Source organism: Leucopleurus acutus, assembly GCF_964270905.1.
Source record: "Leucopleurus acutus genome assembly, chromosome: 17".
In the NCBI taxonomy this organism is placed as follows: domain Eukaryota; kingdom Metazoa; phylum Chordata; class Mammalia; order Artiodactyla; family Delphinidae; genus Leucopleurus; species Leucopleurus acutus.
Genome location: NC_139159.1, coordinates 84,079,115 through 84,101,960, shown reverse-complemented (window position 1 = coordinate 84,101,960; position 22,846 = coordinate 84,079,115). Strand labels below are relative to the sequence as shown.

The 22,846-nt window shown below is 55.5% G+C and overlaps 2 protein-coding genes across 2 annotated transcripts; one reads left to right on the top strand and one right to left on the bottom strand.

Annotated features, from left to right (window-relative positions):
* The first annotated feature begins 1,778 nt into the window (after positions 1 to 1,778).
* On the top strand, positions 1,779 to 11,820 carry ZNF7 (zinc finger protein 7). The gene is made up of 5 exons (XM_082858329.1): positions 1,779 to 1,785; positions 3,151 to 3,198; positions 3,717 to 3,843; positions 7,208 to 7,324; positions 9,003 to 11,820. Exons 2-5 carry the CDS (start codon positions 3,196 to 3,198, stop codon positions 10,784 to 10,786), a joined length of 2,031 nt encoding a protein of 676 aa, XP_082714455.1. The 5' UTR covers positions 1,779 to 1,785; positions 3,151 to 3,195; the 3' UTR covers positions 10,787 to 11,820.
* Positions 11,821 to 20,138: 8,318 nt separating this feature from the next.
* Positions 20,139 to 22,225, bottom strand: COMMD5 (COMM domain containing 5). Its single transcript, XM_082858617.1, has 2 exons — positions 22,151 to 22,225; positions 20,139 to 21,040 (listed from the first exon to the last, which is right to left on the bottom strand). The coding sequence occupies exon 2, from the start codon at positions 20,982 to 20,984 to the stop codon at positions 20,310 to 20,312; it is 675 nt and encodes a 224-aa protein (XP_082714743.1). The 5' UTR covers positions 20,985 to 21,040; positions 22,151 to 22,225; the 3' UTR covers positions 20,139 to 20,309.
* Between the last annotated feature and the right edge of the window lie 621 nt (positions 22,226 to 22,846).

Genomic DNA, 22,846 nt, shown 5'->3' with positions numbered 1-22,846 from the left:
TGCCCTGGTACCTGCACCTCCCACACTGCCCAGATGTCTGCTGGGTGGACACTCTGGGCCAGGCTTTCGTGGTGGCTGAGATGGCTCTGTCCTCAGGGTCCACAGACCCAAGCATCAGCCCTGGCTCCCCCTCTTGCTCCCTGGGTCATCCTTACCTTGAGGGGGCCAGGCTAGGGCCCAGGTTTGCCAGCCCCTCCTCTAGATGGAGCAGTGTGAAGACCCTCCAGCAGGAAGTCTCCCAGTAAGTAGATCAGGACCACCAGTGAGCTCAGGGTACCTGAGCGCTTGGCTGGCGATTAAGGTTAGGAAGCAGGCATATTCCCAGCCCTTTCCCATTCTCCATTCCTTCGTTTATTCATACTTTGCACAGATGCTCTCTGAGCGTGAGCAGGGAGGATGTGGGGACGGGAGAGTTGAGTTCGAGCTGGGAGGTGTGGGGTGGGAGCGCCGGGACCATGCCGCACAGGGGCCCAGGGAGAGGAGCTAGTTCCTCCGAGCGTACTTGCTTTTCCCTTCCACCTCCCCTAGGAGTCGGTCCGGGAGCTGATTCTGACCATTTCCTTACTTTGGTTTGCACCAATTTCACAGTGGCTTTGCCTGGGACCCCGGGATTTGGATCATCGACAAGTCGGGTGTCAGGGCCCTCCCCGCGAAAAGCTCTGCGCACCCTTCCCCCGCCCTTCCCTCTCCAGGGCTGTCCAGTGTGAAGAGCTCCAGGGACCGGGGCCGCACAAAGCTGAGGCCTCCGAAGACGCAGACAGTGTCCTCCCCAGGGCTGCAGGGACCGGGGGAGGCTCCTGCTGAGTTCCAAAGAAGTTGGGGTGCCCGCCCCTACACACAGGACAGCGTGGATCTGGGAGAACACCCGGAACAGGTGGCTCCGGGGGCCACACGAAGTTGGGGATGGGTGGGGCGCAGCGAGGAGAAGCCTTGACCTGACCTCGGGGCGCGCCGCCCTTCGCCTGGGGTCCCACCCCATCCGGTCTCTCGGCAGGTCCTGGGCTGTCCTGCTGCCCCGAACCCCGCGATGCACCCAGGGACCCCAGCCCGGAGTCCCGGGTGACAACCCTCCCCTGGGCCTCTCCTTCTCCTGGTGGACCTCACCCTTTCTGGGGCCCTCCCAGCCTCATCTCTGAGCTGTCGGTGCCCCGCCGCACTGCGGTGACCTCCGCCTGAACCATCTGCCCCACCAGGTGCAGAACACCTGCTCTTTGCACACGGCTCTTCTGCGCCCCCAGCAGGCCGTTGCCCCGCACCACGTACCCCCTCCACCCCGGACACGGCCTGGGTGGGGGTGTTTCCGTAGTCCTGGGGCCTCGAACGTGCCCAGCGGGTGCGTTCTGCTATGGAAAAACCAGCACATAGAACCGGTGCGGGGACCAGCGCTCTCGGACTGGTGACCGGAGGTGCGCGGGATCGTCCCCAGGCGAACTTCAGGCTCTCCGCCCGCTTCGCCCGGGTCCGCTCCCCGACCCCAGGCCAAGAGACACCGGGCCCAGACCCACGCCTTTCCTGGGCCCCGGCTCCGCCCTCCCCGTACTGTGACCCCGCCCTTTACCGGACTCCGCCCCGCCCTCTCCGGGCTCCATCCTTTCCCCAGCGATCTGGCCCCGCCCGTTCGCCGGCTCCGAGGCGGGGGCGGGGGCCGGCTGGGAACCACCGAGTTGGCCGAGCCTCCGAACCGCCCAGAACGGCCGGAAGGCTGCGGGGCAGAGCGGCTGCGGGCGGCCGAGGCCCATTTCCGGCGTCGTCCCGCGGGTGGGTCCTCGAGCGGCCCCGGGGAGGGTGAGTCGATGCAACACGCGCGGATTAGTGTCGGGGCGCTGCACGTGCTCTTCGCCCTCGGGCGGAGAGGCCGCCTACCAGCCCCAGCGTCCTCCCGCCTCCGACTCTGCAGGCCCCGCGCTCCCCGGCCTCTCCGCGGGGAAGCGCGGATGGCGCGGGCGGCTCTCTAGAGCCCGTGGGCGCCTGGCGGGGTGGTGGTCGAGCCTCGGCCGTCTTTCCCGGCAGAGGTGGGAGGCGGGAGGGGGAGTCCCGCAGATCCGGCCTCGCGGCAGCCTCGTAACCTTCCCGCCGGTTCTAGGCCTGCTCCAGGGGCATCCTTGCTTATCCTACCTGCATAATCATCTCCCTCTAGGGCCCTCTTTATCCCTCCCTCACTGTCCGTCGAAGGCCTAGACTTAGTGAGGGTGGCAAAAAGGGCTGTACCTTGGGGGAGTAAGATATGTATTTTCTCTGAATTCTGGTTGCCGCTCAGGGCCTGCGATTCTCTACAGGGGACCCAGGATACAGCACTGGCCGGGCCCAGGTGGGGACCCACCTGACAGTGGTCACTGCTGCCTTAGCCTTGCTGCCCTCACGGCCTGGGGCTTCGGCCCTCAAGCCGATTTGAGAGCCAGAAGCTCCCCTAGGAAGCCCGCTTCTCATTCTGACCTCCCAGAGAGATGCCTGGGGAGGGGCCAAGTTTATATACTGGGGTTGGGGTGGGGTCCTGTGCCCACTCCTCTTGTCCCTGCAGTCCGTCCTTCCGGTTCCTGTCTATTCGAGCCTCCAGTCGCATCATGCTTCCTCTTGCGGCCCCACAGGCTCATTCAGCCCCGGTTTTTCCTGCCTCATGCCTTTTGCACACGTTGTTCCTGCTGCCTGCGGTGCCCTCCCCACCTCCATTACCTTAGCCAAGTTAGCACCTAGGGGAAGTGACCCATCAGACTAAGTCAGAATTTCCTCGTTTAAGTGCTTTCAGAGTTTCTTGTGCTTCGGTGCTATTATCACAGCTGTAATTTTGCATTTGTTTTTGTGGTCACTTAACTCTCTTCTCCAGTAGACTGCTCCGTGAACGCAAAGTCTGTGTGTACTGTTCACTACTGTATCCCCATTGCTTGGTTGAGCACCTGGCACCCGTGGCAACCACCCATTACATGTTTGTGGAGTGATTCATACATACTACACACTCTGAAAGATGAATGGAGCTTCGGGGGGCAGGTACTCAGGTGCCATGGCGACTTTGGCCCCGCCCCAAGTCCCTGCCAGAGAACACCTGGGGTTGGAGGTAAAGGATGGGGGAACGTAGTACCACGCCCCTCGGTTAGCCTGGAAGTCAGGGGTTGGGGCCTCCAGGATACTGATCTCTGACCTTTTCGTTACTTCCAGCAGGTCTCTGGGCCGGGACACGCGGATCCCCACCCACGCAGGCGCATGGTAGGAGTCTGACTTCCCCCGTTCCCTCCCTCGTCCTGGGAGGGCCCCTTCCTCCTCCTTTGGGCACCCTCCCTGCCCACTGGGCCTGGACCTAGACCCTCCCTTGGCTCCACACTGTGACCCTTGCCGGTCTCCGGCATGCCCATTGCCAAGGTAGTGAGCAAACACCTGCCCAGACCGGGCCCTGCCTGAGGCTCTCTGGGGAAGGTTGTATATCACCGTAGTCTGGGTCCCTCCCCCTTCTCCATACTGTCCCTCCCCTTGATTTTCTTTTCTTTTATTATTATTACTGTTTTGGCCACACTGCGTGGCTTGCAGGATCTTAGTTCCCTGACCAGGGATCTAACCTATGCCCCCTGCAGTGGAAGTGCAGAGTCCTAACCATAGGACCTCCAGGGAATTCTCTCCTCCACTTGATTTTAGAGCCAAAGGGGTCTGGTGACTGTCTCACCCAACCTTGTGGTCCATGTGCCTGAGACACCCAGGGGTCCCTGGGGGACTGGTGTGTGTCCTTTCAGGAGGCTGTGACGTTTGGTGATGTGGCTGTGCACTTCTCACGGGAGGAATGGCAGTGTCTGGACCCTGGCCAGAGGGCCCTCTACAAGGAGGTGATGCTCGAGAACCACAGCAGTGTGGCGGGACTAGGTGAGGCTTCATCTGGACACCCTTAGCCGCTGCGTCATCGGTCAGCACCCACCTAGCCAGGCCTCTGTTATATATATTTATTTATTTATTGTTTTATTTTATTTATTTTTGGTTGTATTCAGTCTTCGTTGCTGTGTGCGGGCTTCTCATTGTGGTGGCTTCTCTTGTTGCGGAGCATGGGCTCTAGGCGTGTGGGCTTCAGTAGTTGTGGCATGCGGGCTCAGTAGTTGTGAGTCACGGGCTCCAGAGCGCAAGCTCAGTAGCTGTGGTGCAGGGGCTTAGTTGCTCCACGGCATGTGGGATCTTCCTGGACCAGGGCTTGAACCCGTGTCCCCTGCACTGGCAGGTGGATTCTTAACCACTGCGCCACCAGGGAAGCCCCGAGAATCCTTTTTTATCTTTGTCCACACACTGAGCTGTTTCCCCAGCACTAAACAATCCATCCTTTCCCGTTGATTTGTAGAGCTGCCTTTTTCATATGTATGATGGTGTGTTTCTGAGCTCTGGTCTGTTAGGGGCAGCTCTCTGCTTTTTGTTAGGTTGTTCTGTTATTAGTATTACTTTTGATTGCTTTGGCTTGTGGCATGTTAATACCTGGTGGGGCAGCTCTCACTCTTTATTCTTTTTAAAATTTCACTTACTTACGGCTAACAGAGTAGTTCTTTCGTGGAAGTTTAGAATAAGTTTGAGTTCCTTGAAAATTGCACTGGAATTTTTATAGGGGAGTGGTTTGAATTTGTAGATAGTGTGAGGAGAACTGGCACCTTTCTGTTAACTGTTCCCACCCAAGACCGTGCATTGTGTCTCCATTTACTTACTTATCTCTGCAGACGTTATTAGAGTGTGGGCATTTCCTCCACAGTGGTCTGGTGTTTGATCTTCAGTTTAGGTTGTTTTGTGAATGTATCATTGTTATGTTATATTTCTAGCTTATTATTGCTGCTATAGAGAAATGCTCTTGATTTTGGAGGATAGACCTTGTATTTGGCCACTTCATTGGACTCCCTGCTAGTTCTGGTATCATGTTCTAAGGAGGGGCCTGCAAGTGAAAGCTTGGTGTTTTCCCTCCTGGCCCCCATGTGTCCTGATCTTTAGCAATGGCCAGAGCGCCCGTGCTGTTAGGAGTGCTGTGGGCATGCTTGTTTTGTTCTGATTTTAAAGGGAATGTATGTAACTAAGGACAGAAGCTGGCTGAAGAGTTTCGGTGTTTTGTTTTTTGTTTTTGGCTGCGTTGCCGTGCACAGGCTTTCTCTAGTTGCGGCGAGCGGGGGTACTCTTTGTTGCAGTGTGCAGGCTTCTCATTGTAGTGGCTTCTATTGTTGCGGAGCACAGGCTCCAGGCGCGCGGGCTTCGGTAGTTGTGGCTCACAGGCTCTAGAGTGCACACTCAGTAGTTGTGGTGCACCGGCTTAGTTGCCCCGCGGCATGTAGGATCTTCCCAGAGCAGGGATAGAACCCGTGTTCACTGCATTGGCAGGTGGATATTTCAAATTCTTTTCCTACATTAATTGAGATGTCCATATGTTTTTTTTTCCTTAGCCTGTTAGTCTAATAAGTTACATTGGCATATTTCCTTATATTCTTGGAATAAACTCTACTTAAGTCATGATAACCTTTTGGACTCAGGTAGTCAGTATTGTATTTTGGATTTTTGCATCCCTGTTCCTAAGCCAAATGGACTTGTATGGTTTTTTGTTTGTTTGTTTTTTCTTTTTTGGTGAATTGTCATTATATAGTTTGACATTTTTTGCATATAAGTTTCATAAAATGAGCTGGGAAGCTTTTGCTGTCTTTCTTAATTTCTGGAAGAATTTATATAGATGGAATTAATTGAACCTTCGAGTTTTTGGTTGAACTCACCTGTAAAACCACCTGGGCCTTGGGCCCTTGGGGAAGGAAGGTCTTTGACTGGAATTTACGTTTTATTAATGCCTCATGGTCTATCAAGCTTACGGATTTTCCCCTGTGCCAATTTTGTCATTTCTAGTTTTTGTACAGATAGATCTACTCATTCAGATTTTCAATTTTTTCAGCGTGTATTTGTTCGTAATACTCTTTATTTTTAATCTCTATTATGTTTGTGTTTGTTTCCCTTGTTTGTTTTATTTTTTGGCAGCATCTTTTCACTGTGTTGACTGTTATTTTTTTAAAAAAATATTTAGTTATGTTGGCTGCACTGGGTCTTTGTTGCAGCACACAGGATCTTTTCGTTGTGGCATGTGGACTCTTAGTTGCAGCATGCGGACTTCGTAGGTGTGGTATGCATGTAGGATCTAGTTCCCCCTCCAAGGATGGAACCCAGGCCCCCTGCATTGGGAGCACAGAGTCTTACCCACTGGACCACCAGGGAAGTCCCTGTGATTGGTTTTGCCACAAGACTATGTTTTTATCTTTTTGAAGAACCAGCTTTTGGGTTTTTTTGGGGGGAAGGGGTGCTCTTTCATTGAATCTTGCCCACTTTTGTTATTTTCTCCCTTTTTATTTATTTGTGTTTGCTGTGTTGTTTTGTTTACAACTCCTTGAATTTAATATTTACCTTTTCTGTGTTTATCATTCTTGTTTCTTTTTTAAAAAATAAATTTATTATTTAATTTTAATTTTATTTCTGGCTGCATTGGGTCTTTGTTGCACTCAGGATTTCTCTGGCTGCGGTGAACGGGGCTACTCTTCGTTGAGGTGCATGGGCTTCTCACTGTGGTGGCTTCTCTTGTCACGGAGCACGGCTCTAAGCGTACAGGCTTCAGTAGTTGTGGCACAAGGGCTGAGTAGTTGTGGCTTGCAGGCTCTAGAGCGCAGGCTCAGTAGTTGTGGTGCATGGGCTTAGTTGCTCCGCGGCATGCGAGATCTTCCTGGACCGGGGCACGAGCCCGCGTCCCCTGCATCGGCAGGCGGACTCCCAACCGCCGTGCCACCAGGGGAGCCCAGCGCAGAGTCCTAACCACTGGGCCGCCACGGAAGTCCTCACACCTTCTGATTTAAAATCCATTTTGTTCGTTGATTTGTTGTTGTTGTTTGTCTTGCTTTTTAACCATGTCAATCTCTTGGGGTGTCCTTGCTCTCGGAACTGAGGGACTGAGGGAAGTGCTGGCAGTGCCTGGCTTCTCTCCCCCTGGGCTAGAGCTGGCCTGTACTAGGCAGATTCGCGTGACAGGGCTCCCTGGGGATCCTGGCCCTGTGTGGATGGAGACAGGGACAGGCTGGGAGTCCAGGAGTTCCTCTGTGTCCAGCCTCAGGAGGCGACAGACCTGGACAGAGAGGGCCCCTGTGCCCCAGTAGCCCCCAGCCCTTCACTCCTGGGAACAAGGGAGGGCTGAGCTGCACTCCCAGCCACACCAATGCCATCTCCTCCTCTGCCGCCTCCACAGCAGGATTCCTGGTCTTCAAGCCTGAGCTGATCTCCCGGCTGGAACAGGGGCAGGAGCCATGGGTCCTCGACCTGCAAGGAGCGGAGGGGAGAGAGGCAGCCAGGACCTCCCAGGCAGGTGAGGTTTCCGGGCACAGGGTGAGAGGGCTGCGGGCGGGAGGCTGGAGGCAGACCCCAGGTGCCACCCACGTGGGCTTGCTGGGCTGCCTGGGAATGCCATGGGGTGGGTCCGGAAGTGTAGACGGGTGGTGGGGCAGCCTCAGGAGAGACTGAACTACAGAAAAGCGAGGGCACAAAACACCCACGCATTATGGCAAAAACGGTTTGTTTTTGAACCACTATTTGCTCAGTTTGTAATTTTTTTTTGGCGGGGGGGGTGCTGCATTGGGTCTTTGTTGCTGCATGCGGGCTTTCTCTAGTTGTGGCGAGCAGGGGCTACTCTTCATCGTGGTGCATGGGCTTCTCATTGCAGTGGCTTCTCTTGTTGCGGAGCACGGGCTCTAGGCACATGGGCTCAGTAGTTGTGGCACTTGGGCTCAGTAGTTGTGGCTCGCAGGCTCTAGAGCTCAGGCTCAGTAGTTGTGGCACACAGGCTTAGTCACTCCGTGGCATGTGGGATCTTCCCAGACCAGGGCTTGAACCCATGTCCCCTGCATTGGCAGAACCACTGTACCACTGGGGAAGCCCCTGTAATTTTACTAGTAGTCTTACTGAGCTCAGGTACACACATGTGGCTCTAAGGGGAGCACTAAGTGTGGCTCTGAGCAGCTGTCCCCTCCCTCCGCCATGCTCCCTCTGGAACTTCTTGGGACCCTGGGTGACCCCAACCTCTCAGATAAGGCTCTAGGGCTGTGTTAGTGTCCTGAGGTTGCTGTAACAAAGCACCACGAACTGGAGGCTTAAAACAGCAGAGATTTACTGTTTCTCAGTTCTGGAGGCCAGATGTCCAAAATCAAGGTATGGGCAGGGTCATGTCCTCTATGAAACCTGTAGGGGAGGATCCTTCCTGCCTAGTCTAGCTTCTGGGCCCCAGGTATTCCTTGGCTGGTGGCCACATCACTCCAAACCTCCATATGGAGGGCAGGCAGCGTAGATGGACCCTCCAGAAACCCATGGGAAGGAGGAGTCAGTATGGCCAGCGGGTGTGGCCGCCTGGAAGCTGAGGGGCAGACTAGCAAGGGATGCGGCCAGGTGTGCGTCAGAGGGCGTGGCTTGGCGGCAGCTGGATGCCACAGGGTTCAGGCCTGGGGTCCTTCTCAGAACCCCACCCAGTGGACAGCTGGAGGCCCAGTTCTCTTGGGCTCACCACCTGTGTGCCCCTCAGCAGCTCTTGCACCTCATTTTTCTTGGTATCTAACATCCCTCTATTCACAGTTTTCAGTCTCTCTTTCCTCCTCATTCTACGTTCTCTGCAACCAGGAGCCTCTGACCTCTCAGCCTAGCCCTGCCTCTCACTAAACCTCCCACCCTATCGAGCTCACTTTGCTTCTTTGTAGATTTTTCCTCATGCTAGTTCCACGTGGGAAGACCTTTCCCCCATGTAGGAGGGAAGCTCTTTGCACTCTGCCAAGTACACTGTAACTGAATGAGTGCATAAAATGAAGTATGAATGAAACCAGATTTTGAGAACTGTCAAAGGCATTGACTTCTTGTAGCGTCTTTCCATGTGCTCAACGCAGACTGTCTGGGAGGGGGCTCAGTCCCAGGGGTGGTGTGCACCCCTGCCCCATCCTCCAGTCTTTGTCCTTCCTCTGAGCACAGGGGATAAGCAGCAGTTTACTTCCTGTTCATTTCAGATTCTACAATTGGGACCGAGAGTGAGCAGGCCTGTGAAGACATTGACCGTCTAAAATCAGAATCCCATGTGGTCATGGTCAAAACCCCGTCCCAGGACTTTCCCCAGAGTCCTGGCTTTGGAGATACCTCTGATCCCGAGGTCTGTTCAGAGAGTCAGCCAACCTCCCTCTTCCAGAAAAACTGCTTGAATATAGGGACTGTGGCTCCCAGGGAGACCTTCGCTGAGGAAGAGGCCCAGGGGTGTGGCGAGCGGGGGAGTGGTGGCCGCCTGGGTTGTCGACGTGATCAAAGTCAGGGGTCCTTGCGAAGATGTGACATCTGTGGTAGGAGTTTCCGATCTACTTCAGATGTCTCTCTGCATCAGGAAATTAATACACAGAAGAGACCTAACAGCTGCCAGGAGTGCCAAAAAAAATTACCTGATTGCTTACAGGGGAGACATCTGAGTACCTTGCATGGCGAGAAGCCGTATGAGTGTGAGGAGTGTGGGAAGGTCTTCAGGTTGTGCTCACAGCTTACTCAGCATCAGAGGATCCATACTGGAGAGAAGCCATTTAAATGCACCGAGTGTGGGAAGGCCTTTCGTCTGAGCTCGAAACTCATTCAGCATCAAAGGATTCACACTGGGGAGAAGCCCTACAGGTGTGAGGAATGTGGAAAAGCCTTTGGTCAGAGCTCTAGCCTCATCCACCATCAGAGGGTCCACACGGGAGAGAGGCCCTATGGCTGCCGGGAGTGCGGGAAGGCCTTCAGCCAGCAGTCTCAGCTGGCCAGGCACCAGAGGACCCATACGGGAGAGAGGCCCTACCCATGCCAGGAGTGTGGGAAGGCCTTCAGCCAGAGCTCAACCCTAGCTCAGCACCAGCGGATGCACGCTGGGGAGAAACTTCAGCTCCCAAGAGCCCCGGATAGCCCCAGCCTGGTTGCACATCAGAGGTTGCATGCTACCGAGAAACCGTTTAAGTGTGACGAGTGTGGGAAGGCTTTCCGGTGGGTCTCCCGCCTTAGTCAGCATCAGCTGACGCATACTGGAGAGAAACCTTATAAATGCAACAAGTGTTCAAAAGCCTTTGGTTGCAGCTCACGGCTTATTCGCCACCAGAGAACTCACACTGGAGAAAAACCATTTAAGTGTGAAGAATGTGGGAAAGGCTTTGTCCAGGGCTCACACCTAATTCAGCATCAGAGAATTCACACTGGAGAGAAGCCCTATGAGTGCAGTGACTGTGGGAAGGCCTTCAGCCAGAGCTCAAGCCTCATTTACCATCAGAGGATCCATAAAGGGGAGAAGCCCTACGAGTGCCTCGAATGTGGAAAAGCCTTCAGTATGAGCACACAGCTCACAATACACCAGCGGGTGCACACGGGGGAGAGGCCCTATAAGTGCAGTGAATGTGGAAAAGCCTTCAGTCAGAACTCCACCCTTTTCCAGCACCAGATCATTCACGCTGGGGTGAAGCCCTATGGATGCAGCGAGTGTGGGAAAGCCTTCAGCCGGAGCTCGTACCTCATCGAGCACCAGAGGATCCACACTCGAGCCCAGTGGTACCACGAGTATGGGAATACTCTGGAAGCTTCTACCCACGTGAGCCGTAAGAAAGTTAATACTGTAAAGAAACTTCATAAATGTAATGAATGTGAAAAAATATTCAGATGGCGCTCGCATCTAATTATACACCAGAGAATTCACACTGGAGAGAAACCTTATAAATGTAATGAATGTGGCAAAGCTTTTAATAGGAGCTCAAGGCTTACTCAGCATCAGAAAATTCACATGGGATAGACCACTCACCTTTATGAATGTGTATAAATGTGAATAAACCTACAGCCTTAACTTATTATGGGATCATTTATACTGATGATTTAGAATGTTGTGAAAGATTCAGAATTGCTCTCTTAGGAGAGAGAACATCCAGATTCACATGAGGTATATGTTTATTTGCTGGCACGTTTGACCTTCAGTAAAGCCCGTGTCCCTCACATCAAGGTGCACATGTGTAGCATTTGAGTTCACAGAGGGAAGACCCCAGGTCCTGCGGACGAGGAAGAGGCATGAGAAAAGCCCCGTGAGCCCCGCCAGATGAGTGGGTTGAAAGAAGTTACCCAGGACGTCTTCCTTAAGCACCAGGTACTCAGACTGGCTTCAGCAGCAAGATATGCTCACTCGTGTCCGCGGGGCCCCAGGCAGCGTGGCCGGTCCCCCTCACCTGACTCCCCCGGCAGGGCCTCTGGGGAGGAGCTGGCTCCAGCAGCAGTGCCCGGGCCCGGGGACAGTGTCACTGGCCCATCCTACGTCCAGAGCCCAGCTGCTTCGGTTACAAGGATCAGATGCGCAGCCCTCACTGGGATTCCCAGCCCGGCCCTCAGCATTGCAGGAGACTCACCTCAGTCCAGAGAACACCACCAGAGGCTGGGATGTGTGTTGTTGGCTGCTGCTGGCCAGACGTCCTCAAAACTCCAGCCACGGGGACTGCCCAAACTGGGGGGTCTGCGAGCAGACACACGAGCCCGTGCCTTCTCACAGGCCTGAGGACGGTGGAGATGCCTGCTCACCAGGATCAGCGTGTCAGTGTGGTCTTGTGGGCCCCACAGGTCCCAGGGCAGAGGGCCCCACGGGTGCTGAGCAACGGGTACGTGTGAGCGAGCCTGCTCCGCCCACATCACCTCCTCCCTGGGTTTTCTCTGCCAGCCCAGCCTGGAGAAACAGCCAGGGTAGAGTGGTCAGGGCCCTTGGTTTCTTGGCACGGGTGGAAAGAATGTGCAGGGGAGATCACCGCTCCGCCCACCCCTCTGGTGAACCTGACTGACAGGCTGGGGCTGCGGAGCAGCTCACAGAGCATCTCATCAAGGCCTGTGAGCCACAGGATGAGGCTGACATGTAGCATTAAGTCCAGCCCTGCTTGGGGCCCTGGACTCGGCAGTGGTGACTCGGGACCAGGTGTGTCATTTGCACAGGCTGCCACCCAGGACCACCCCCCGAGACCTGCCAGTCTTTGGTGCCATTGCCAATAATCACAGGCCAAGGGCGGCCTGCCACAGAGAAGCCACTTCTCCCATGTACGGACAGGTGAACCTGAGGGACATAGGTCACTTCAGGATTTATTGCAACACGACTTGGGTCACCATCACACTGGTTGGGTGAAGCCCAGATCGCCTTGTGCGACATGGCCCAGAATCAGCCCATGGGTTTGTATCAGGGGAAACTGCTGCTCCGTGTGTACTGGAGGGCCTGGTGGGGCTGGGGACAGTGGAGTTCAGGGTGGCCGAGTTCACGTGAGTTTTCGTTCTCAGCACGTGGACAGGGACTCAGCCCCACGGCAGCTCAGCCTGATCTGCCAGTTCACCTGACAAAAGGTATGACATGTTCTCAGGTTGTAGTGTTGTCTCTGGGGATGAGGATCATCCCCCAACCTGCACCTTCGGGGGTGTTCCCGCCCTGGGCGGAGGACACCATGCAGTCATTGTGCCCCTGCAGCAGCTGTAACCCCATCTCCCCAGCCGTCCCCTGCTCCACCCAGAGCTTGTGTCTGAAGGGTCAGTGCGAGAGCGCAGGGACTTTTACAGACTGTGCAGAGATCATGTTCCCGCCTCGGCTGGTGTGCTCAACCAGGTGGTCACCGCCATCAGAGCCAGACAGGGTGGGCACATGTGAGTGGGCTGCATCTTAGGCTTTGTGAGCCACCCAAGGATGGGACAAGAGTCAGGGTCCCGGTGCTCGTGCCACACGCGCCCTCCACTGGTGCCACCATGTGCTGGAAGGGCCTCCCGAGGCCCCGTGCTCTCGCCTTCTGGCTCTGTGAAGGCTGTTTGTCGCTGGGTGTGCCGTCCCCACAAGGGATTTGTCTCCTGGCCACTTTCTGGTAATGATGGACAAAGGGGTGGAAGGCCTCTGGACTCCAGGTTCTGCACTGGGTAGGATGCTTCTGTTTTCCCCTAACAGCACTTACAGGCTGGCCAAAAAAGGCCAGAGGGACCAGCCTTAAATCTGTTTCAGCACCTGGATTCTTTCTGGATCAGCACGGTCCTAAGTCGGGCTGGCTGACTGTGTGGCCCGTGGGCCAAATGCGGACCTGTGCCCACATCTGTGAGGCCTGCTGATCAGCCTGAAGCCAGTGGGACCTACACGGCTCCCAGAACCTGAGCCAGAGTCAGTCCTGTAAATGCCCTCATGTCCAGGAACTCAATCACAGACAGCCAAGGAGTAAGGCAGCTGCTTGAGCTGTAGCCCATCTGACGCTCCGCCTTCTGGCTCCGCCTCTTGGCTCCGCCTCCGAGGGCCCTGTGGGCTCCTGAGCGCTTCAGCTTTTGGTGCTGCTCCCGACCCATGGTTGCTCGGATCAGCGTCAGGGTTTTCATGTGCCTGCTTCTACCTTTTATCAGGCCACGAGCTAAGGGTGGGTTACGTTTTTACGTGGTTGGGGGGGAAAGACTATTTTGTGACATTTGAAAATTATATTGAAATCAGATTTCAGTGTGACCAAATAAAGGTTCTTGGAACACAGCTGGCCCATTTGTTTGCCGGTTGCCTCTGACCGAGTGGCAGTCCTGCCTCGTTTACTTGGGTAAAAACTTCATGCCTCCAGCCTTTGAGGGATTATTTTTCCTCTCTCTTCTTAGTGTGCTTTGTTCACTTAAATGTCCCAATACAACGAAGAATTCAATAGAAATACATCTCAAGCTCTGCATTCCAGTCTAGAATATCGACTGCAGAAGTACAGGGTGAGGAGTCCTTTCTTAGCTGAGTCCATGTGAAAAAGATGTGTAGTATTCGTGTGTCACCTGGCGAGACATTGTGAGTTCAAACTACTGCACAGGTTTGAGATCCCAGAGCACAGGAAAAGCATCTGGGCACATCATGTGTGCTGGTCGCTTTGCAGGGAGGGAGAGGAGAGGGCTGCCTGCCGGGTAGTGCGAGTTCTGGACTATTCTGCTCTACTTTCAAGCTATGGCTCCCAATTTGGGGCTTCAGTAAATGCAACACTAAACTCATTTTAAGAATTTCCGGGCGGTCCACTGGTCAGGACCCATCTTTCACTGTGTGCGGGGCCAGGTTCAATCCTTGGGGAACTAGATCCCTCAAGATGCCCAACATGGCCCCAAAACAGAATTTCCAGAACTATTCCAGAGTAGATTTTAAAATACTTTGGGTTTCTCTTTTGGAGACAAATTAAACCCCTAATTTTGACCTGAAATTGCTTTTTGTCTCAATTATCAGATTAAGCTTTGATTTATGACATTTTGAGCATTCTGGAAGCTTCACAAATAACATGGGGTGTGTGTGCAGAGCCCAGGTGGGTTTTCACATCCCTGTGTCCCCTTGTGTGTGTGGCTTGCACTCAGAGCCTGGGAAATGTTTGTTGAATGAATGAATGATGCATTTGGGGCACATCCAGGCTTTGAGGCGAGGCTTCAGAGGCCCACAGAAGAGAGAAAATTCTCCAGCAAAAAGAGTTTCCACAGAGATCTAAATAAGGTCAACACAGTTGTAATTTTCCAGGTGCAAACATCTGTACAAGGTCTTGTTCTTGCCTGGGGACAAAGGTGGGTTGGGCTGGCCCCTGCCCTTAAGTCCAGGTCTGGGGTAGAGACTGACCGCAGGTGAAGGTGGATGGTCCCTCTGCAGCCTGAGGGAGCCCTGCAGGTGCACAGGGAAGTGTAGCACTTAGAGCCACCGCCCACCCCCCAATTGGTTTTGTACAGCCCTGGAGCTGAGAATGGGTTTTAAATGGTTGAAACAAATTTTGTGATGTGAACTTAAAATCTCAGTGTCCACAGGACATTTTTATCGGAACATGATTATGCCCATTGGTTTAGATGTCTCTGGCTGTTTCTGAGCTACGATGGCAGAACTGAGAATCATTATGACCTGAAAAGCTAAAATACTCTCTGGCCCTTTAGAGAAAAGTTAGCCACTCTCGACGCAGGTGAGAAGGGCCACCACTGCTGGCCCGCAAGCCTGTGACCCGCAGTTGGAGGGACCTTCTCAAGCTGGATCACGTCTGCCTCCCCGTACCCACGGTGAGGCCAGAATCTGTGAGCGGCCTGGAGGCTGGTGGCTCTCATCCCCTGGCTCTGTCCAGCCCCAGGAGCCAACAGTCCTGGGAACAGCCTGCTGCCCATCTTCTCCGTCTCATGAAAGCCACTTACCACCTGTATGCCTTGTGTCACTGTTTGCCCATGTGTCCCTCCTTGAGACAGAAACATGAAGGCTCACAAATGAACAACCCAGAGTTTGCAGTATCAGAGCTGTCAAGAGCTCCTCCGAGGGCCGAGGCAGGGCTCTGCGACCCTCTCCTGGCTGAGCAGCTGGAGAAGCGGGGGAAAGGGCTGCCCCACAGCCGCTGTGGGAGGGGCAGCGCCGTCAGGGCCACCACCTCCAGCCTCCTGAGGATGGAGATAATGTTCTGGTCCTGACGTTCCTGACCAGTGACTTAAAAGGCACAGACGGTGCCTTCTGGGAGAGGGGGAGGGAAGCAGGTGAGCGAGTAGAGCTCTACACCCCCACTTGCTGGCTGGGACCCCCCGAAGGTGGAGATGGGAGCAGATAGCGCGTGTAGACACGGTGACTTCAAGGGGCCCAGGGCCCTCCCAGTCTGCCGACCCTCCAGGGCGTAGACCAGCAGGGTGGACACACCCACAGGGCTGGGGAGACAGAGCCAGACAGCCCCCGCCAGGAGCACAAGGACAAGGGGGGGTCTCTGCCGCCTGATGGGCAAAAGGGTGTGCAAATCCTGGTGCTGACTCGCGGGACTCCCAGCCTCAGTCGGAAAAGCACCCCTGCCTGCCAGGACATCCGAGAGGATGATGGGAGGGTCCCTCGGGAAGGGGGTGTGTGTGTCCCTGCCAGGCACGTGACTTAGAGCCACGCGTCGCAGCTACGGGGGCCACTCCGTGGCAGCAGAGCTCAGAGCACCTGCTGGGGCACGTCGGCCGGGCTCGGACCCCAGGTCTCCGTTCCTGGTTGCACTGGTCCAATTTCGCTGCGGTAACCGGCAAAACAGACGCCCCCAAGCCCGTGGCCCTCGACCCTAAACGTATGTCCTCACTCTGGACACAGCAGCTCAGGGCACGGGAGCCGGCACCAAGAGCCTGCCCTGCCACCAGGTTCGCATGCCCACAGAGTCGGCGGACTAAGGACAGGTGGGGAGGGAAGGCTGGCGGAGAACGGACTGCCAGCTCCCCCATCAGCTGTGTGTCGTTAGGCAAGACGCAAACCTCTCTGCGCTTAGTCACCCGTGAGGCGGAGAGGCCTCGTGCCTGTGAGTTAATGAGTTAACACGCGCCCGGCAGAGGGCCTGCACCTGGTGGTTCCACCTGTACCTTCTCTGCGCTCGGCTGGGGCCTGGTCGACAGCGTCTAGCCTGTAGGGGGCGCTCGAGGTGGTGCTTGGGTCGTTAGGGACATAATACCAAGGGCTTTAACATGATCACATTCTTTTAAAAAAAAACTTTATTCTTCGCTGCGTTGGGTCTTCGTTGCTGCGCGCGGGCTTTCTCTAGTTGTGGAGAGCAGGGGCTACTCTTCGTTGTGGCACGTGGGCTTCTCATTGATGTGGCTTCTCTTGTTGCAGAGCACAGGCTCTAGGCAAGCAGGCTTCAGTAGCTGTGGCACTACAGGCTCAGTAGTTGTGGCGCACGGGCTTAGTTGCTCCGCAGCATGTGGGATCTTCCGGACCAGGGCTCGAACCTGTGTCCCCTGCATTGGCAGGAGGATTCTTAACTACTGTGCCACCAAGGGAAGCCCCTAAAATGATCACATTCTTTTTTTACAACACTGTGTTAAGAAGCCAACACAAAAGTCTACACATGGAATGATTCAATGGGGAAAGTGGTCACATTCTGCCTCCTCTGTTTCTACTTCCAAATAGTTTTAATATAAAATCCTTCTACCGTTTCCTATTGACATCAATGATTAAAAAATTTTTTTATTGACGTATAGTTGACTTACAATGTTGTGCTAACTTCTTGTGTACAGCAAAGTGATTCAGTTATATTCTTTTTCATATTCTTTTTCATTACGGTTTATCTCAGGATATTGAATATAGTTCCCTGTGCTCTACAGTAGGACCTTGTTGTTTGTCCATTCATTATATACTAGTTTGCATCTGCTCATCCCAAACTCCCAGTCCTTCCCTCCCCTACCCCCACCCCCTTGGCAACCACAAGTCTCTTCTCCATGTGTCTGTTTCATAGATATGTTCATTTGTATCGTATGCATTTTAGATTCCAAACATGTGATATCATATGGTATTTGTCTGACTTCACTTAGTACGATAATCTCTAGTTGCATATCTAGTTGCATAACATCACTGATTTTTTTTTTTTTTTTTTGGCCGTGTTGGGTCTTCGTTGCTGCGCGCGGGCTTTCTCTAGTTGCGGAGAGCAGGGGCTATTCTTCATTGTGGTGCATGGGCTTCTCATTGTGGTGGCTTCTCTTGTTGCGGAGCACGGGCTCTAGGTGTGTGGGCTTCAGTAGTTAAAGCATGAGGGCTCAGTAGTTGCGGCACATGGGCTTAGTAGTTGCAGCACATGGGCTTAGTTGCTCCACGGTATGTGTGATCCTCCTGGACCAGGAAACGAACCCGTGTCCCCTGCATGGGCAGGTGGATTCTTAACCACTGTGCCACCAGGGAAGTCCTCACTGTGATTTTTAAAAATATTTATTTGGTTGTGCCGGGTCTTAGTTGCAGCTCGAGGGCTCCTTACTTGTGGCATGCGAACTCTTAGTTGCAGCAAGCATGTGAGATCTAGTTCCCTGACCAGGGATCGAACCTGGGCCCCCTGCATTAGCAGCGCAGAGTCTTAACCACTTAGCCACCAGGGAGGTCCCAACATCAGTGATTTTTTAATCAAGAAAAAAAATGAAACACAGCAGTTGCTCTGGTCTGAATGTTTGTGTCCCCAAAATGTATATGTATATGTTGAAATCCTAATGCCCAATGTGAGGGTGTTATGAGGTGGGGCCTTTGGGAGTGCTTCGGTCGTGAAGGTGGAGTCCCCCTGATAAGAGACCCCACAGAGAGCTCCCTTGCCCCTTCCTCCACGGGAGGACACAGAAGTCTGCAGCCAGGAAGAGGGCCTCACCCGCCCCTGCTGGCCCCCTGACCTCGGACATCAGTCCTCCGCACTGTGAGAAATCAATGTCTGTTGTCTTATAGGCTGCCCGGTCTGTGGTGCTTTGTTTGTTTTGCCCAAGAGAAACTTGGCACGCCCACCAGGAAGATGCATGTTCTGCTGCCATTAGACAGACCCTCATATCAGGAAGAGTTACATGAACAGAGCTGTGTTAACACAGAGACAGCACAGAGCGTAAATGTCAAGTCTGGTCAAGACAGTTTCTCCATGACCGTCTATGGGCAAAGGAGCTTTTTGAATCTTTTTACTTTTTTGTTTGTTTTACTTTTTCGGCTTTTCCAAATGTATCATAATGAGCACATGTTCCTGACACATGCCCAGTGGTCGAGGAAGACGTCACAGCACAGTGACTGACAGGAAAGCCTCCATCACTGGTGGAGGCAGATGTGGTGCTCAGCTCACCTGTGCACGTTCTTCTGAGCAGGCCTGGGCAACAGCGAGCACAGCCCGGTCCAGCTCCTGTCCTCAGGGGAGCAGAGCCCAAGGATGCCAGCTGATGCTGAAGGAGACCTGGGGAGTCTGCACTCCTCAGCTGAGCCAAGACGGGGCCCCACCTGCAGCCTGGCCTCTGAAACTCTAGCTCCGAGCGCACAGCAGCACCTTAGGGTGGCCTCCTCTGTGCCCTTGGCCCACACCTAACTTGCTAGGACCCTCACTCAGGGAAAGGCCTTAATTAACCGAGATCATGGGAGTGTTCTGGAAACAGCACAGAGCAAACACTGCCGCTCTTGATGGGTCGTGGCATGGAGCAGGGGGCAGGAAGGGGGCGCTGGGGAAGGGCAGGTGCCAGGTGGGCACCCAAGCTCATTTTCTGTTTTCAGAGGAGGTTCCTGCATGATGCTCGGGCCTATTAATACTACCAGACCTGTGACCTGGTTTCGTGGCAGACCATGGAGGCAGGGACACGCCAGGCCCCTACCTGGGGTGTGGTTATGCTGCAGGGTGCAGGGCTGGCCACGGGCTCTGCACACTCCCACCCTAGAGGCACCCAGGCGAGGCCCCTGCTCCTGTCTCCCCTGCCACCGCCAACTCCACCAGACTCCCAATTCCTACCCTGCTGCCCTAGGCTCTGCTATCAACACAGCATCCAGTGTGATCCTTTGAAAACAACTGTCACATCACACTCATTTCACTCAGAATTGAGCCAAAGCTCTTTGAGAGGCCCTCAGGGCTGCCCCCTGTGCCCTCCACTCACCTTGCCCCCACTTGGCTGCAGCCACGTGGCCTGTGCACCACAGGCTGCTCCCTCCGCCTCGCCTCCTTTAAGTCTTTGCTCAGGTACCATGTCCTCAAGGAGGCGCAACCCATGCCCTGATTTTTTTTTTTTTTTTTTTTGGCTGTGTCTGGTTTTTGTTGCAGCGTTCAGGCTTCTTTCTAGTTACAGCGCGCGGGCTCCAGAGCACGTGGGCTCTGTAGTTTGCGGCGCGTGGGCTCAGCAGTTGTGGCACACAGGCTTAGTTGCCCCATGGCATGTGGGATCTTAGTTCCCCGACCAGTGATCGAACCCGCGTCCCCTGCATTGGAAGGATTCTTGACCACTGGGCCACCAGGGAGGTCCCCCCACGACCCAATTTAAAATGACAGCCCAGTTCTCCCACAGCCTTGCCCCCCATCTCCAAAGGCTGCTCTGCCTCCTGCACCACTTCCCATCCTCCCACGAGCTACACCACTTGTTTGTATTATGCACTTCGTAATGCCTCCCTCACCCCACTAGAATGCTCTCCATAAGGTCAGGGATTTAAGACAGGGGAATGAAATGTGCACCCTGAAGCACAGGGTTCCCCAAATCACAGGAGCAAGAGCTCACTCGTTAGGTGGGGGCAGCCTGAGCAACCTCTGTGTCCTCACAAAGGCCTTGGCCTGGACCCCAGACTGTGACTAGACCACACATGGCCACACCGGAGCAGTGGGTGCCCTTACCTGGCAACAAGACCAACTGACAGCTGGGGGGACGGGGCCTGCAGTTAGATGCCTACCCAGGAGAACATATTTTGTGTAGCTGCTTTACTTCCAAAGAAAGGGAAAGACACAGCTGTCTTCTTCACTCAGAGAAATGCACGATTATACTCAAACACTCACTGGAGTGCCTCCTGGGAAGGGCGGCCTTTGCTCTGGAGACACCTGTCTGAGCCAGCTATCCCCGGTGACCAGAAGGGGACTGGTGAGCAAGGCTCAGTCCTGCAGTTTGCGCTCGCACCTCTTCTCCAGGTCGGCCATCTCCTTCAGGACCGTGGCCACACCGAACCGCAGCTCCTGGAACTTGGCCGTGGGGACCTCGAAGCGGAGGGCCGACCCATCCGAGAGCTTCAGCTGCATCAGGACGCTTGGCTGCAGGGAGCGGGCCAGGGCGCTGGTGGAGATGGCCACGTCCACCCTCCACCGAAAGTCGGCAACATGGGGCAGCCAGGCCCCCTGCTGCCTGGCCGCAGAGTCAAGGAGAGGCCGCTGGCTCCCAAACACCACACTGGCCAAGTCCACGACCAGGTCTTGGGGGATGCAGAGCTCCTGGAGCTGGTTCTTGAAGGCATCGGGCTTCAGGCTGGCCGGGGGCAGCCGGAGGGCCTGCTGGAGCAGGGTGTGTGTGCCAGCGATCAGGGCACCCAGACGCTCCTCAGGCAGGTCTGCACCAGCCCCGAGGCGCCGCACACCCTCACGGCAGTCTTCCCCCTGCAGGCTGCTGACCACCAGCTTCAGCAACTTTCTGAATGTGCCCCTCTCCAGGTCCCTCAGGAGCTGGGGCATTGCTGCCACCTCTGGAGGCAGCTGGGCGCCCAGGAAACTCATGCAGCCACTGTGACTGTCACCAGGGCGATGCAGGTGTGGAGCTGCAGGACCCATGGCAGACATCGCTGCTTCCTGCTCTTTGACCGGCAGCCCAGGTAGGAGGTCCCAGCAGCAACTGCCTGGAAGGGGGGCGGAAGAGAAGCCCAGTGACTCCCATGTCCTTTGGGCCAGTGAATGAGGACTGATATGGTCTCCACCTCCCAGATGCTGATGGTGTGAACCACTGATGACAGCCAGCATGACGGAAGGTGCCCTGGAAGCAGGTGGCGGAGGGGCCCCTCTCCAGTCCCTGGAAGAGGGGAGGCAGGAGCCGGCAGAAAAGGGAGATGAGGTGGGGAGGAGAGAAGGAAGAGAATCAGGAAACAGGAGAGCAACGTAAGTTCTCCAAATAAATAACAGATTAAAGAATGAGAGAGAAGAAAGGTCCAGAGAACACAAGGACACAACAGCCACTGCCGCTGCCACTGACCACTCCAAGATCACTCAGCTACTCCACCTCCAAGCCGCACACGGCTCTGCACGAGCGGGTTATCGTTCTCACCCCACCAACAAGGAAATCGAGGCGGAATCAACTGCTCAAGTCAAGGACTAGAACCCAGGCCCATCCACTCAGAAGTCCCTGCAGGGGGGAGACCAGACGGCGTCCCTTAGGCAGGAAGGGCTGAAGCGCAGGTGTTAAGAGAGGTGGGTGCAGTACCTGGAGAAAAGGGCTGAGACGTCACCTGAAGGACAGCACGACACCCCACACCTGCTTCTGCAGGAGCGCCCGGCCCACCGCAGCCGCGCCAGGTGCCGAGCAGCGCTGTCCCCAAGGCGCCCCCACCCCTGGCCTGCGGGCCTCAGCGCGGCGGGCCCGGGCGCATGGGGAACTCCCCACTGGTTTCCTCGTACCCCACTCTCCCGGGAAGGCCGGGCCCCCTCACCCCGGCTGCCAACGACCACCCACGGGTTTTCTTTCAGGGCCTGGCCAGTATCGGGACAGCCTTCCGCAGCCCCGCCGCCTGCCGCTCAAGCCCCGGTCCCTGGAGGCCAGCGCGCTGCCCCCCGGCCCGGAGGAAGGAGCGCCCCGAGGCGGCCACCCAAGCTCTTCCAAGTCGCCGCCCCTGCCGCGGTCAGTGCCCTGTGGTCCGGTCCCGAGCTGCCGGATCGGCCTCCTGCCTCCAGAGCGTTCGCCGCCTCGCGAGCAGGGCGACCCATACCCATCCCCGCTTCCCGCTGCGTCCCCGTACCTGGCGCGGGGTCCCAAGCGGAGCAGAAAGGCGCTCGCAGCCGGAAGCGCAGCCTGGTTCCCGGAAGCGCAGCCTGGTTCCCGGAAGCGCGGCCTGGTTCCCGGAAGCGACCTAGAGACCCCCCCGCCCCCTCCGGGGGGCACCTCTAGGACAGCGGGAGGACCCGCCCTCGGTGATCCGCGGCCTGTTGGGCGGGGCCTAGGCCGCCGGGTTGGTCTTACCGGTCCGACCGCGCAGGATGCACTTCCGGTTGTCCTCTGCTCGGATGGCTGCTGCCTCGTTTGGACTCGAAAAGCAGGGGGTCTCCGCCGGGGTCTGGGGGCACGGGGGTGGGGGGCCTGGGCCTGGGGGTGGGGGGGTGCCCAGTACAGACCTTGGGCGGGGAGGCTCGCCTGCACAAAAATGCGCGCGAACTTTGTCTCTCAGTTGTTCACTTTGAATAGGTGAATTGATGGGATGTGCATTTATCTCCATAAAGTGGTATTTTAATGTCAGGGCTTCCCTGGTGGTGCAGTTGTTAAGAATCCTCCTGCTAATTCAGGGGACATGGGTTCGAGCCCTGGTCCGGGAAGATCCCACATGCCACGAAGCAACTAAGCCGGTGCGCCACAACCACTGAGCTACTGAGCCTGCGCTCTAGAGCTCACAAGCCACAACTACTGAGCCCCCGTGCCAGAACTACTGAAGCCCACGCGC